This window comes from Salvelinus fontinalis, chromosome 22, assembly GCF_029448725.1.
Source record: "Salvelinus fontinalis isolate EN_2023a chromosome 22, ASM2944872v1, whole genome shotgun sequence".
In the NCBI taxonomy this organism is placed as follows: domain Eukaryota; kingdom Metazoa; phylum Chordata; class Actinopteri; order Salmoniformes; family Salmonidae; genus Salvelinus; species Salvelinus fontinalis.
This window is the reverse complement of record NC_074686.1, coordinates 5,804,581-5,821,925: the sequence shown is the minus strand read 5'-3', so window position 1 is coordinate 5,821,925 and position 17,345 is coordinate 5,804,581. Positions and strand designations below refer to the sequence as shown.

General features: G+C 42.9%; 1 protein-coding gene across 1 annotated transcript in view; it reads left to right on the top strand.

Moving 5' to 3' along the window:
• ext1b (exostosin glycosyltransferase 1b) overlaps positions 1–17,345 on the top strand; it is a 117,267-nt gene that overhangs the window by 92,249 nt on the left and 7,673 nt on the right. Inside the window, exons 8-10 of the mRNA XM_055876036.1 lie at positions 2,674–2,763; positions 11,706–11,866; positions 12,614–12,785. Coding sequence (XP_055732011.1) covers positions 2,674–2,763; positions 11,706–11,866; positions 12,614–12,785 — 423 coding nt within the window. The remainder of the gene's footprint in view (positions 1–2,673; positions 2,764–11,705; positions 11,867–12,613; positions 12,786–17,345) is intronic.

Here is a 17,345-nt window from a genome sequence, read left to right as displayed (position 1 = left end):
CAAGCCCCTCCCCCCAGGTAAACATGTCACACTTTTAACGTTAAAACCATCTGTGATGGGGAAAGAAATTGCATCCTCATCTTATCCCCCCCTCTCTCTCTCAATTCATGGGCTTTATTGGCATGGGAAACATGTTACCATTGCCAATGCAAGTGAAGTAGATAATAAACAAAAGTGAAATGAGCAATACAAAATGAACAGTAAACATTACACTCACAGAAGTTCCAAAATAATAGGCATTGCAAATGTCATATTATGTGTATATAGTGTTGTTATGATGTGCAAATCTCTCTCTCTCTGAGCGACTAAAACGTGGCTGGGAATTGTAGACATTTGGAGTCATTTGTGTTATTTGTTAGTTGTTTTTGTCGCACTTCTTTGGCCACACAGTTACACAGCAATCTGAGTCATTCGAGATGTGTTCCGTTTAGGGCACTTTGTGGCAGAGGTCGGCGGGTACGAAGTGTTGTTTTGACTAATCATCCTCTGTTCTCTAGTCTCTCTACCCAATGCTTTATGCAGTATATATACATACACACACACACACACATAGACTTTATGTAAGCAGTAGCTTTTTTGAAAGAACAGGGATTCCTGGAATGACCCGACCTTCAGAGCTGAGTGTTGTCTCCAGATAAAAGGTTACAAGGAAGCGTGTGGCTGTTATACGGAGCGTTTGAAAGGAGGGGGGGTGTGTGAAGTGTCTGTGTCCCATGCATGTGTGTGGTTCTGTGGCCGAATGAGTGCGTGAGGCTGTGTGTACGTGTGGGGTGTGTTTGATTTCTAGTGAATATACATGATACATGCACTTGAGTGTGTGTTTCTCCACCCTTGGCTTTCAGCTCAGTCAGTAAATGTATGTATGTATTGTATACATATCATTTAAGACGGTATTTTACCTACCCAATGTAGCTCTCCACACTCCCCACCTCTGCTACCCGTACTATACTAACTATACATACTTTTGTAGATATTTAAAGCTGTCATATATTATAGAAATTGAAAATACGGGTTTGTCACAATCAGGAAAGGGGAAATTGTGTCGTGTGTAAGACGAGGACTACTTCAGCTAGTGTGTGTTTTGTAGGGTTTCACAACATTCAAGCAAAGCATCTCAATCCAATCTATTCTATAGTAAGGTTTCCACCATATTTTTACCATATTCATACCTGGTCACGAAAGGAGAGTAGAAGACTTAAAGGAACCCATTCATTCATGTCTATTGGGACATATCTATTCAGTGCTTTATGTATAGACCCTTGTGCTGTGCCGTTGTAATATATACTGAACAAAAATATAAACGCAACATGTAAAGTGTTGGTCCCGTGTTTTATGAGCTGAAATAAAATATCCCAGAATTTTTCCATACGCACAAAAAGCTTATTTCTCTAAAAAAAATAATTGCACAAATTTGTTTACATCCCTGTTTGTCACGGATCACTCGAACTTTCATTACGCACACCTGTCCCCTATTCCCACTGATTAGTACTTGTGCCCTTTGGTTTCCATTGGGCGGTCCATTATTGTTATAATGTCCGTTGGTGCGTGTGAGTACCTGTGCTGTGTGTTTCGGGCTTTCGTGCCATTGTGGATTGCGCAGATGATTACGGGTCTCGCCCCGTGTGATAATCATTCGGCACGTGTTATTTATTCGAGGTACTCCTCACTCTTTTGTTTTGGGTTTCTACCCTGTGTTTTGTTACGTGTTTGTTCGGTCTTCGTCCCCGTGCCTTCACACGGAACGCTGTAATTTGGGCTTAATAAAAAAAAAACTATTACGCATTCCTGCGCCTGTCTCCCGAATCATTTATGCCAACGTGACACTGTTAGTGAACATGTCTCGTTTGCCAAGATAATCCATCCACCTGACAGGTGTGACATATCAAGAAGCTGATTAAACAGCGTGATCATTACACAGGTGGACCGTGTACTGGGGACAATAAAAGTTCACTCTAAAATGTGCAGTTTTGTCACAACACAATGCCACAGATGTCTCAAGATTTGAGGGAGTGTGCAATTGGCTTGCTGACTGCAGGAATGTCCACCAGAACTGTTTCCAGATAATTTAATGTTCATTTCTCTACCATAAGCCACCTTCAACCTTGTTTTAGTGAATTTGGCAGTACGTCCAACCGGCCTCACAAGCTCAGACCACATGTAACCACACCAGCCCAGGACCTCCACATCGCTTCTTCACCTGCGGGATCGTCTGAGGCCAGCCACCTGGACAGCTGATGAAACTGAGGAGTATTTCTCTCTGTAATAAAGCCCTTTTGTGGGAAAAAAATCATTCTGATTGGCTGGGCCTGGCTCCCCAGTGGGTGGGCTTATGCCCTCCCAGGCCCACCCATGGCTGCACCTGTGCTCAGTTGTGTGACATCCATAGATTAGGGCCTAAGGAATTATTTCAATTGACTGATTTCCTTATATGAACTGTAACTCAGTAAAATCGTTGAAATGGTTGCGTTTCGATCTTTGTTCAGTATATAATAATATGCCATTTAGCAGATGCTTTTATTCAAAGCAACTTAGTCATGCGTGCATACATTTTACGTACGGGTGGTCCCGGGAATCGAGCCCACTATCATTGCAACCGCCAACCGCCATGATCTACCAACTGAGCTACAGAGGACAGTGTACTGACCCTGTGTACTCTCTTGTCTCCCCATGCAGGTGATGAGCAGTCGCTTCCTGCCCTACGAGACCATTGTCACCGACGCCGTGCTCAGCCTGGATGAGGACACTGTACTCTCAACCACAGAGGTTAGTGTTCCTCCACACATCACTAAGGATACTACTGTGTTGGAATGGGGGACTACTTTCTCTCCAGAGCTCTGGTGCGCTCCCCTGCTTTTCCTCTACCCTTTAACTCCTTGCTTTTCTCACCTCACTCCACCTCATGCTGTTTGTTTTTTAATGGCCACTCTCTCTCTCTCCCCATGTAGCTTTCCCCCTTCCCCCATTCTCTCGCCTTCTCTGTCTCTTTCCTCCTATCTCTATTATCATCTCTCAACCCTCTTTGTCTCTCTCTTTCTCGCTACCCTCCCTCCCCCTCTCTTCCTTCCCTCCCTCCCTCCCTGTCAGTGTAGTGGCACACCAGGCTGCTGTGGCCTCTGCTCTGCTCTGTTCTGCTGATGGGGGGGATAATGATGATGTCAGTGTTGGCATTACTCCAGGGCCCTCGGTGCTTTGTGTGGTGCTGTGTCAGCACAGGGACCAGTGGTGTAGTGCTATTTTAGTGAGGGAGCGCATTTTATTTTTTTATGACAACATCATTTCCTCAAAGTTTGTACCGACAGATGAAGCCAATTAAATATAGAATAGAATATGTATAAAATGCATCCTCCAATTGCAATGTCTGCCTATGCCCACACATATTGTCTAAAGAACATTTTCTATGTTTCAATAGCCTCAAAGACCAAGTTAGGCTTAGGCTACATCTTTTCAAAATAGGCCATTTACTGTTTGTCGTTAATGCAAATTCTTCACGTTTTACCGGTGAAACGTCCAAACTGCATCTCCATGCCAGTCATTTGATTGATCTCAATCAGTTTCATTGGCATATGGATTTTGATCTTCTAGAATTACTGTTTCGTGAGCGAATTAGAACAGATGGCGTTAACAAACTGTTAGCCTGCCTTGTAGGCTACAGTGCCTTTTAGAAAGTATTCACACCCCTTGACTTTTTCCACATTTTGTTTTTACAAAGTGGGATTGAAATTGATTACATTTTTATTTTTACGATCTACACAAAATACTCAGTGGAAGAAAAATTCTAACTTAAAAAACAACATATAAATATAATTATTCAATCCCTTGAGTCAATACATGTTAGAATCACCTTTGGCAGCGATTACATGTGTGAGTCTTGCTGGGTAAGTCTAAGATTATTTCAAATTTATTGTAGAATATTTGATCATTCTTTTAAAATTTCTTCAAGCTTTTTCATTGGTTGTTGATCATTGCTAGACAGCCATTTTCAAGTCTTGCCATACATTTTCAAGCCAAAACTGTAACTAGGCCACTCAGGAACATTCAATGTCGTCTTGGTAAGCAACTCCAGTGTATATTTTGCCTTGTATTTTAGGTTATTGTCCTGCTGAAAGGTGAATTTGTCTCCCAGTGTCTGTTGGAAAGCAGACTGAACCAGGTTTTCCTCTCGGATTTTGCCTGTGCTTAGCTCTATTCTGTTTCTTTTTATCCTAAAAAAACTGCCTAGTCTTTGCCGATGACAAACATAACCATAACATGATGCAACCACACCATGCTTGAAAATATGAAGAGTAGTACTCAGTGGTGGTACAAAAATGGTCCGATTAATACTGCCATTGAGAAAATTCTAAACAAAACGAGACATGACCTTTTTCAAGGTCAGTCTCGCAAAAAGAAGCATTTTATGCGTTCCCGATACCCGCTATTCAAAGTGCTCTGAACAAATTAAGGGAATTGTTCACAAACATTGGCACATTCTAAGATCCGATGATAGTATCGGTAATGTGTTTTCGGACCTTCCCTTGGTCGTATTCTCGCGGGGAAGAAATCTTAGAGATCAATTTGTAAACTCTGATTTACCACCCCAAGATATCCCTGCCCATCATGTATTTGCAGCCCTACTGGATGGAAACTACACGTGTAATGGCTGTGCTCAATGCAATGGCACTTATAAATGTAGATCCTTCAAACACCCCCAAACAGGGAAACGGATCCCAATCATAGGTGTTATCACATGCTCCACTAAGGCAGTTATTTATCTTATAACTTGTCCTTGTGGTAAAAATTATATGGGTAAAACAAAGAGCGTATTAAAAGTACGAATCTCAGAGCATTGTAGCACCATTAGGTGCAAAAACTCGACTTACCCAGTTGCGGCCCACTTTTTGGAAGCAAACCACTCAATTTCGTCTCTACGTTATATTGGCATCGCACATGTCACCCTCCCTAGGAGAGGAGGTGACCTCGACAATTTATTGTTAAAACGAGAGGCTGCCTGGATCTTTAATTTAAAGACCCTTGCTCCCTTCGTTCTCAACGTAGACTTTGATCGGAAGCCATTATTGTGATTTTGCTATTGTAAATGTTTGTATGCTCATGTAGCCAAATTGTATCTATGATCGTACGCTATCCATTTATGTTTTTTGTATGCTATTTTAATATATGAGAATTAACCAATGATATCAGGCCACACCCGACCATGATTACAGACACCTGTGTCTGTCTTTTGACACTATATACAAACGAGTCACCCTGCAGTGTTAGTCGTCATACCCTGATGAAGACAGCTTGTCTGTCGAAACGATGGACATAAAATATTTTTGCATCTGAGCTCCTAGAGTGTGCGGCTCTCCTTTTATTTTTTTAAGTGTTCAACTCCGCTAGCCAGCACCTCGCCTAAATAGGTGTAAATAGGTGCTCTTTCGCCTCTAGTTGTTTTGCCCCAAACATAATGCTTTGTAGTTAGGACAAAAAGTTGATTTCATTGCCACATTTTACTTTTACAATTACTTTTGTGCCTTACATGCGGCAAAATAAATGTACACATGTTAAATGTTGTTCAATCATTGCACCCACACTGCTCGCACGCCAGGCGCTAAAATAGAAATTGTTTCTATTTGTGACGCTCAACGTGCTCCAAGTCTGGCCTCTCCCATCTCCTCATTGGTTTTTAGGAGCATATACCCACGTGGGTGATTGAAAGATTAATTTAGGTCCACACCCCGGTAGGTTGTAGTAATGCTGTAAAGTTGGTTGCCAACGCCCATATAAAGTCCAAAGAAGAAAAAGAAGCCTGAAGGAAGGAGGAGAGATGATGAGAAACGAATTCGGGTTACCGTTTTATCTGTGGATTAATTGTCGGAGTAGAGGACCTTGTGCATTTCAGGTAAAATAACAACCCAATGTTTATATACCAGGACAAATTATCTAGCAACAGCAAGCTAGCTAAATTGCCAAAAATGTTTAATGCTTTTTGACCTGTTCCCAACTTAATATAATTGGTTCAGAGTTTGTTTTGATATTTCAACCTGCGTGTTCTGATCGCTTCTGGTGTGGGTGAACAAAATCAACTTGTGCGCGATGGCGCACGCGGACATGCGGTTTGGTCAGCATGTTGTTGCAAACAGGCTGCACGTTTTGGATTGTTTTTATTCTGTACAGGCTTCCTTCTTTTCACACTAACACATGTTAGTGTTGTGGAGTAATTACAATGTCGATCCATCCTCAGTTTTCCATCACAGACATTTAACTCTGGTTTAAAATCACCATTGGTGAAATCCCGGCCAATGTCTGGTTTAACGCCGATGTGCAAAACCAATGTCAAAGCTGACGCGCCTACATTATATAGGTATGCACATGACGTAATGACGCCACGTCAAATTTTGTGCAACACAGCATTCTTAACCTAGCCCACAATGTCTGCTGTATGGATTGAGCAGTCAACAAGTCGAGCAGTAATTTGAAAGAGTAAGAAAATTTCAGCGAGACAACTCAAAGGCAAAATCCATTAAAGCCAAGATAATGGAATTCATTGCCCTTGACAATCAACCGTTCTGTCGTGGGTGATGTTGGCTTTCGCCGACTGGTCGAGCGCCGGTACACACTACCAAGTGCGCTATTTTTCAGATGTTGCCCTACTGGAGTTACACAGTAATAGAGTCACTGCTATTAGCTTGACGACATACATACTATGGAACGCCGTTTGGGTCTTTGCGTGTCAAAAAAGATACAGTAGCACTGTCAAAGCTGTACAAAAGTCTGCAAACACCGGCCACGAACGATGTGTTTTCAATACCGCATTGGTAATAAAGCATCATTTGTTCGACTGCAACTTCTGGGGTAGCTAGCTTTAGCTGTAGAAACTTCAGTAATTTTCATTATTCTTAGCAATGATTTAGGAATCCTTGTGAGTAAGTATTAGCTAGGTTGCCACTTGATGTTCGCCTATTGAAATTGAACTTCAGTTCATGAAAATAAATAGCTAGCCAGCTACTTAACCCTGTTGCCCAAAGCTAACGTTATAAGCAGCCAGCTAGCTTCATCTGGCTAGTGAGGCTCGACAGGGTTGTGTTGTGAAGCTAGCAACCATAAGGATTAGGCACAATGGTGGAATTTGAGGTTTGTCTTCATAATAAAAGTATGTCATTGACAGTGATGCAAATGAATACAAATAGTAGAATTATGCCATACTTTTATTTTGAAGGCTAACCATAAAGTCCACTGTTGTGGCTAATCCTTATTGTGGCTAGCTTCACATAGATAGGTCCGACCACCATTAATCAAATAAGAACTGTCTTATAAATTAGGGTTATTTTAGATGATGATACCCAGCTATATAGTTAGCTAGCTAATTATAGCTACTGAACCAGATTGTCGTTCTGCTATGTTTTTGGGGAAGAACATTGTTTGCATCCATGAGCTAGCTAGCTTTTGTTATGACCAGCACCGTAGGTGCGCGAGACAACTTTACCAGTATCATAGCAAACATATGTGACATATGAAATACAAGTGATAGTGTAATCAATGTATAATAACTACGTTAAATTATGTGACCTGCAGTCATATTCAGGTCCTGATTGGTCAACAAGCTTAATTGACACATCAAATAGTTTTTTTTATTTTTTTTATCCCCTTTTCTCCCCAATTTTCGTGGTATCCAATCGCTAGTAATTACTATCTTGTCTCATCGCTACAACTGCCGTACGGGCTCGGGAGAGACGAAGGTCGAAAGCCATGCGTCCTCCGAGGCACAACCCAACCAAGCTGCACTGCTTCTTTAACACAGCGCGCCTCCAACCCGGAAGCCAGCCGCACCAATGTGTCGGAGGAAACACCGTGCATCTGGCCCCCTTGGTTAGTGCGCACTGCGCCCAGCCCGCCACAGGAGTCGCTGGAGCGCGATGAGACAAGGAAATCCCTACCGGCCAAACCCTCCCTAACCCGGACGACGCTAGCCCAATTGTGCGTCGCCCCACGGACCTCCCGGTCGCGGCCGGCTGCGACAGAGCCTGGGGGCGAACCCAGAGACTCTGGTGGCGCAGTTAGCACTGCGATGCAGTGCCCCAGACCACTGCGCCACCCGGGAGGCCTACCAAATAGTATATTTTTTGACACGTAAAGACCCAAACGGTGTTCCATAGAAATCCTGGTTGAGAATGAAGTGACTGAACAAGTGAACAACGAAACAGCACAGCAAGTAAGTGAAAGAAATAGGTTTTGATTATGTTTTACTGGTAATGGGGACATACGTAAATGCCAACAAAATAACTTTTTGGTGTGTGCGTGCGTGCGTGCAACCTTTATTTAAATAGGCAAGTCAGTTAAGAACAAATTGTTATTTACAATGACGTCCTACCCCGGCCAAACCCGGACGGCGCTGGGCCAATTGTGCGCCGCCCTATGGGACTCCCAATCACGGCCGGATGTGATACACCTGGATTCGAACCAGGGGCTGTAGTGGCGCCTCTTGCACTGAGATGCAGTCCTTAGACCACCGCATCCATGTGTGTGTGTTTAACTATTTAATTGTACTAGAATGCTTAAAAGGCCGTAACATTTTTTTATATTGGTTATCGGTATCTTTTTTTTGGCAAGGAAAATATCGGGTATAGGCCAAAAATGTCATATCGGTGCATCACTAATTATTATTATAATAATAACAATAAGTGATGCGTAGGACTATTAGGCGTAGGCAACAGATCTGGACGATATGTCATTTTAAGCGATTGGAGCATCCTTCGTGGTGCTGAAAGGACAGCGCCAGGATTGCACTGTGATGTTGAAGTTGAACCAACTTTTTAACCTTTAATAACTTGTGGTGCTGAAGGATAGCTCTGCCATTTGGCCAGTTCAGGAACAAAAAAACAACCATTTTCATTAGGCCTATAGCCTAATAGGCCTACGACTGCTTGGTATAGCTATTTTTTGACTATAGCCTAATGTAAATACATATAGCTGAATATCATTGCACTGTTTGAGAGGGGAGCTTTTTTTGCGAGTAGGCATTTCAGTTTGTCTAGCTTGCCTGCTGTATCATAAACTTTGATTTGATTAGCTTGAACACATGGTTACAATATACCCTATTATAGAATAAAATAAAACAGGTGAACTATCACCACCCTGACATACCAAGCTAGATCGAGCCCTGCGTCTCAACCAATAGCCAATGTAGGCTAAATATATCCCAAGCAGGGCTACAAAAACTTCCAGAGAGGGTCCGGCTCCATGGGATTTGCTGTGTCCACTATGATTTGGGTGTCCTCGGCGCAGAGCGGTGTCGCCGGAACCATGTGGTCATATATCGTTCTGGGTTCCACTGGGCGAGGGGTTCCGTGGAGTTTTATGAATGTCAAGGCAGACACAGTGATTTAAAAAAATATATATATATGTTTTCCAACGTGCTGATTGGCCAAAGTGGTCAAGCCTCTGACTGGCCTCCGCAGTACACACACATAGTTCTTCATCATTCTCGCCACCGCCTGAGAGAAGACTGGGAAGAAACCACAAATTATATATCTCTAGGCTGTTATACATTTTAATTTGGTTTGTCATTATATTGTGCTAATCTAAATATACACTGGGAAAAAAATAAAGAAATGCAACATGCAACAATTAAAAATATTTTACTGAGTTACAGTTCATATAAGGAAATCAGTCAATTGAAAGAAATTCATTAGGCCCTAATCTATGGATTTCACTTTTTTATTTTTATTTAACTAGGTAAGTCAGTTAAGAACAAATTCTCATTTACAATGACAGCCTACACATGACTGGGAATACATATCTGTTCGTCACAGATACCTTAAAAAATGAGCCTCACAATGGGCCTCAGGATCTCATCGCGGTATTTCTGTGCATTCAAATTGTCATCGATAAAATGCAATTGTGTTAGTTTTCCGTAGCTTATGCCTGCCCATACTATAACCCCACCGCCACCATGAGGCACTCTGTTCATAACGTTGACATCAGCAAACCGCTCGCCTACACGACGCCATACATGTGGTCTGCATTTGAGAGGCTAGTTGGATGTACTGCCAAATTCTTTAAAACATCATTTGAGGTGGTTTATGGTAGAGAAATTAACATTAAATTATCTGGCAACAGCTCTGGTGGACATTCCTGTAGTCAGTATAATTGCACGCTCCCTCAACTTGAGACATCTGTGGCCTTGTGTTGTGTGACAAAGCTGCACATTTTAGTGGCCTTTTATTGTCCGCCGCACAAGGTGCACCTGTGTAATGATCATGCTGTTCAATCAGCTTCTTGATATGCCACACCTGTCAGGTGGATGGATTATCTTGGCAAAGGAGAAATGCTCCCAAACAGGGATGTAAACAAATGTGTGCACAAAATGTGAGAGTAATAAATGTTTTGTGCCTATGGAAAATGCCTGGGATCTTTTATTTCAGGTCATGAAACATGGGACTAGCGCTCCATGTTGCATTTGATATTTTTGTTCGGTGTAATTTATACAATTTTCCAGAAATAGTTTCACCAGCTTTGTGTATTCTCAAATTGAAAAAAGTGCGGGAGCGACACTTCTCCACGCTCCAGGCAGCGCTACAAGCCTGACAGAGACCAAGCCTGGCTGTCCCTATGAGAGTACAGAAATGGGGAGAATGCGAGTGAAAGTATAGCGAGTTCCAAACCTACCTCTTTCATTGCCTCACTGTCCTGCATGCAACTTTCTCTTACCCCCCTCTCTTATATAGTACTTAGGGATCCATCTGTCTCTCTTATTTTGCCCTCTTTATCTCTAGCAATTTCTCATACTCTTTCTCTATCCCTCCCACCCCTTACACTTCTCTCATGTTCACTCTCTCTCCATTGCTTGCTCTCCCCATCTCTCTGTTTAATTGGCATCTTTTATCACGTCGCGATCCCCTGCATATTGAGGAAACCACCGTTGTGACTGTTTTAATAAGGGTTTAATTTCTGCTTCCTGGGGTGCCTTTTCTCTTCATTCCTCGAGCTGAGTCAGGCTCACAGTTTGGCATAACACCATGAGAACACAGATGTTGCCGAGACAAGGTTTTGAGTGGGAGCCCATAAAGGCTGTTTTTTGTGGCTGTTATTACACACTCTTAATTCCGTTTCTGGTGGAGGCGCTGCATGTGTCCCAAATGGCACCCTGGTCCCTACATAGTGCACTATAGTGTGCTCTATTGGGAGGAAGGTGTTATTTGGGATCTGGCTGCTGCCGGAACCAGGCTGACCCTGTCTGTTTTCTCTGATTTATTTATTTAAATGCTTTGATCAACCAGCGAGAGGTCGGCCAACTGCAGAGGGCTTTTGAAAACACGTTTGTGTAATAAGTTTGTGCGACGAGGCATTCGAGAGAGGGCGCGTATCTGTCTATAAGCTCTGTGCATGGTCCCATAGGGCGGCGCACAATTGGCCCAGCATCGTCCGGGTTAGGGGAGGGTTTGGCCGGGGTAGGCCGTCATTGTAAATAATAATTTGTTCTTTAACTGACTTGCCTAGTTAAATAAAAAAATAAATGGAGAGTGTGCATTCATTGAGTGTATAAAATGTGTATTAAACGGATACTTTGGGAATTTGGCTATGAGGCCCTTTATCTACTTCCCCAGAGTCAGATGAACTCGAGGATACCATTTTAATGTCTGCGTGCGGTTTGAAGGAAGTTGCCAACTAGCGCTAGTGCAATGACTGGAATCCATGGTGTCTGCTATCGGTTTTGTCTTCCTCCTCAGGTGGACTTTGCCTTCACGGTGTGGCAGAGCTTCCCAGAGAGGTTGGTGGGCTACCCGGCCCGGAGCCACTTCTGGGACAGCAACAAGGAGCGCTGGGGCTACACTTCCAAGTGGACCAACGACTACTCCATGGTGCTGACCGGAGCTGCCATCTACCACAGGTGCAGTAGGAGGCTACAGTACAAGCTCCAGGGTGAAGTTTCCCCTAGGTACAGATCTAGGATCAGAAAACTGACCCAAGATCAGTGTATAGGTGCAACTTCACCCTGTTCAACAGTATTACACTACCAGCAGTGCTTGACTTGGACTGAAATAGGTGCCGGTACTTATTTTGGGTGCTGGTACTGTTTATATTTAGGTACAGGAGCTTCACAATACTTTCTGAGCTAATATTCTATAACAGGTGCAGGAACTCAAGCAGTAGAGCATTTGAGGTGCCAGTACTCTTTTCTGGTAAGCTCGTGCCCAAGACAAGCACTGACTACCAGTGGAGGCTGGTGGATTAAGAAATCGGATGACGGGCTTATTGTAATGGCTGGAATGGAAAGGTATCAAACACAATTGAAAGTGACATAAGCCTCCACTGAACACTACTGTAGGAAGTAGCCTGAGGCCACATACTGTACATCAGTCATGTTGAGTGGTGCATCGTGGATCCTGTCCCAACCCTCATTACATTCTTTTTCATTCAGTTGTTCAACAAAGACTCATTTCAGCACTGTTATAAAACGTACATTGAACTGCTTGATTAGCTTTTAACTCAATCAAATCAATCAATCGATCCAAACTCTAATCTTGAGTGAGTCCCAGGTCTTTCCAAATACCTCCAAATCTCCCTCTCAACTCTTCTTCTTCTCCCTCTCCAAATATTACCACTTCCTGTTCACTAACTTATTCTTCCTCCTCAGATATTACCACTTCCTGTACACCAATTTCCTGCCTGCCAGCCTGAAGGGCATGGTGGACCAGCTGGCTAACTGTGAGGACATCCTCATGAACTTCCTGGTGTCAGCCGTCACCAAGCTGCCGCCCATCAAGGTCACCCAGAAGAAGCAGTACAAAGAGACCATGATGGGACAGGTATGTATAATAAGACATTATAAACTGGGTAGTTTGGGTACTGGATGCTGAAACAGCATTTCAGCTGTTTATATCTGACAATATACCACGAGTATGATGCAAAAATACTAGTTTACTGTTTTATTTATGTTTGTAACCAGTTTATAATAGCAATACGGCATCTCAAGGGTTTGCGGTATATGACCAAGATAACATGGCTACGGGCTGCATCCGGGCACTCCGCTTCTCGTTGTGAGTAAGAACAGCCCTTAGCCATGGTATATTTAAGCAATAAGGCCCAAGGGGATGTGGTGTATGGTCAATATAACACGGCTAAGGACTGTTCTTAGGCACGACACAACACACAGTGCTTGGATACAGCCCTTAGTCGTGGTATATTGGCCATATACCACACCCCATATACCACGGGTATGACAAAATATTTATTTTTACTGCTAGCCATTATAAACCTGGTGTTTCGAGCCCTGAATGCTGATTGGGTGAAAGCCTTGGTATATTGCCCATATACCCCCAAGGTGCCTTATTGCTATTATAAACTTGTTACCAATAACATTAGATGTAATTAAATGTTTTTGTCATATGGTCTAATATACCACAGCTTTCAATATTCCAAGCTCAGAAAACTTGCTTGCATCATGCCTAAAAACAGCCCTTAGCAGTGGTATATTGGCCATATACCACACCCCCTCATTCTTTATTGCTTAATTATAAAATGGATGGTTCGAGCCCAGAATGGTATGTCAGATCATATACCACGAGTATGAGACATTTTCTTTTTACTGCTCTAATTACGTTGGTAACCAGTTTATAATAGCAATAAGGCACCTCAGGGGTTTGCTGTCCATGACCAATATACCACAGCTAAGGGCTGTATCCAGACACTCCACTGTGTGGTATACTGGCCATTTACCACATTTACCCCTCGGGCCTTATTGCTCAGTTATAGCATGGCATTGTTGAATACTCATTTCTGATTGGCTTGAAAGGCAGTCTAGAGCGTGGATTATTTAAGTGATAATGCCCTCGAAGCCGGTGTTTGGAGGATATATTGCCACGTGTCACTTTTATACAACAGGTTACCAACATATTCAAATAATGATTGACATATTTTGATAAAAAAAATGTTACTTTGATGAATGTATTCATACTAAACTCAGCAAAAAAAGAAACGTCCTCTCACTATCAATTGCGTTTATTTTCAGCAAACTTAAAATGTGTAAATATTTTTATGAACATAACAGGATTCAACAACTGAGACATAAACTGAACAAGTTCCACAGACATGACTAAATTAAATTGAATAATGTGTCCCTGAACAAAGGGGGGGGGGGTCAAAATCAAAAGTAACAGTCAGTATCTGGTGTGGCCACCAGCTGCATTAAGTACTGCAGTGTATCCCCTCCTCATGGACTGCACCAGATTTGCCAGTTCTTGCTGTGAGATGTTACCCCACTCTTCCACCAAGGCACCTGCAAGTTCCCGGATATTTCTGTGGGTAATGGCCCTAGCCCTCACCCTCCGATCCAACAGGTCCCAGATGTGCCCCAATGGGATTGAGATCCGGACTCTTTGCTGGCCATGGCAGAACACTGACATTCCTGTTTTGCAGGATATCACGCACAGAATGAGCAGTATGGCTGGTGGCATTGTCATGCTGGAGGGTCATGTCAGGATGAGCCTGCAGGAAGGGTACCACATCAGGGAGGAGGATGTCTTCCCTCTAACGCACAGCGTTGAGATTGCCTGCAATGACAACAAGCTCAGTCTGATGATGCTGTGACACACCGCCCCAGACCATGACGGACCCTCCACCTCCAAATCGATCCCGCTCCAGAGTACAGGCCTCGGTGTAACGCTCATTCCTTAGACGATAAACGCGAATCCGACCATCATCCCTGGCGAGACAAAAACCACGACTTGTCAGTGAAGAACACTTTTGCCAGTCCTGTCTGGTCCAGCGACAGTGGGTTTGTGCCCATAGGTGACGTTGTTGTCGGTGATGTCTGGTGAGGACCTGCCTTACAACAGGCCTGCAAGCCCTCAGTGCAGCCTCTCTCAGCCTATTGCGGACAGTCTAAGCACTGATGGAGGGATTGTGCGTTCCTGGTGTAACTCGGGCAGTTGTTGTTGCCATCCTGTACCTGTCCCGCAGATGTGATGTCCGGATGTACCGATCCTGTGCAGGTGTTACACGTGATCAGTCCTGTCTCCCTGTAGCGCTGTCTTAGGCGTCTCACATTACAGACATTGCAATTTATTGCCCTGGCCACATCTGCAGTCCTCATGCCTCCTTCCAGCATGCCTAAGGCACGTTCACACAGATGAGCAGGGACCCTGGGCATCTTTCTTTTGGTGTTTTTCAGTCAGTAGAAAGGCCTTTTTAGTGTCCTAAGTTTTCATAACTGTGACCTTAATTGCCTACCGTCTGTAAGCTGTTAGTGTCTTAACGACCGTTCCACAGGTGCATGTTCATTAATTGTTTATGGTTCATTGAACAAGCATGGGAAACAGTGTTTAAACCCTTTACAATGAAGATCTGTGAAGTTATTTAGATTTTTTACGAATTATCTTTGAAAGACAGGGTCCTAAAAAAGGGATGTTTCTTTTTTTGCTGAGTTTATTTCATCCTTCCACAAGATATAGTCCTGACACACATCTAGGGTTGCTTCTCAAGCCGGCTGGTCGTTCGTTCTATCGGTTCGGTTGCCAGAGACCCAATAATTTATTTGTATATAGCCATAAAAATGATGCCAGCTGATTCATGATTTTGAATGGCTGAGAATTTCTGCCTGTCTGTCTCGTCCCGACTCCCAACACGTTCATTACTATGGGACCGCATTTGAATATTGAAACAATGTTGAAAATGTCAGAGACAGACCGCAAGCTTTATACAAATCTCCGCTATTGAAAACTAAATGTTGGTCTAAAAGAAATGTAAGATAATGTCTAGTGGAGATCAAGTTTATAAATTGCCTGGCTGGGCTGATGGAACAGTCAGATGTAACAGAGTAAATAGGCATTTTAACGTCATAGATGTAACAGAACAGTGCAAACTGGCTCTAACCAGAATGGAAAGAGGAGTGGGAGGCCCTGGTGCACAACCAAGCAAGAGGACAAGTACATTAGAGTGTCTAGTTTGAGAAACAGACGCCTCAAGTCCTGAACTGGCAGCTTCATTAAATAGTACTCTTGCTCAGTTGTGCACTGGGGCCTCCCTCTTTCTATTCTGGTTAGAGCCAGTTTGCGCTGTTCTGTTAAGGGAGTAGTACTCAGCGTTGTACGAGATCTTCAGTTTCTTGGCAATTTCTCGCATTGAATATCTTTCATTTCTCAGAACAAGAATAGACTGATGAGTTTCAGAAGAAAGGTCTTTGTTTCTGGCCTGTTATCGAACCCACAAATGCTGATGCTCCAGATACTCAACTTGTCTAAAGGAGGCCAGTTTTATTGCTTCTTTAATCAGAACAACAGTTTGCAGCTGTGCTAACAGAGCAATGGGGTTTTCTAATGATCAATAAGCCTTCTAAAATTATAAACTTGGATTAGCTAACACAATGTGCCATTGGAACACAGGAGTGATGGTTGCTGATAATGGGCCTCTGTACGCCTATGTAGATATTCCATTTAAAAAATCTGCCATTTCCAGCTACAATAGTCATTTAAAACATTAACAATGTCTACACTGTATTTCTGATCAATTTGATGCTATTTTTAATGAGCAAAAAATGTGCTTTTCTTTCAAAAACAAGGACATTTCTAGGTGACCACAAACTTTTAAGCGGTAGTGTGTATATATTTTCCCCTAACCCTAATTGGAGTAAACTAATGGACAATAACACTTAGGCTTCTACTTCTAGCTTAGTTATCTTTTGTTTGTTTTTAGTCCCATCCTTCAGCGTCAGTCAACCCCTCCCATCTATCTCTTAACACCATCCATATTGGATTTCTATTTGCCATATATTTTTTCAACTGTGCTGTGATGTTTCACAAAAGTTCTGAACCTTTCTATTCTCATAGATTCTACATATTGTGGATTTAAAAAAAAAAAATGCGAAGTGTTATTATACTATTGATCGATTGACTATGACTTTTTAAATCACCCAGCAGAGTTATTTGAAAACACACATACACACATGAAAACACACATGAAACATTCATTATTACACCTACACATTAACACACAGAAACAGTACACCCTCCATATAATTCACATCACAGGCCTAATAGTACTGTAGAGCTCTTTACTTGCACACAATATAGCTGGGTCACCCCGTTCTGTCCCTAGGGGTCCACGGCCCTGCAGCGCTCCAACCCAACACACCCCACTCAGCTTTAGGATCTTAGTGAAACATTCATTATTGCTTTCAGGTGTGTTAGGCAAAGGCCAGAGTGACAACAGTACAGCAGATCCCCAAGGGCCAGGACTGTGCAGCCCAGCAGCTAGGGATTGCCTAAATCTCCCCTGAAGTAGGCATGTTTACAGTACAGACTCCCTTTTGTCGTGAAACATTCCACATAAGGCATCCAGACCTTATGAAAGTTGCACAGTATACCCTTAAT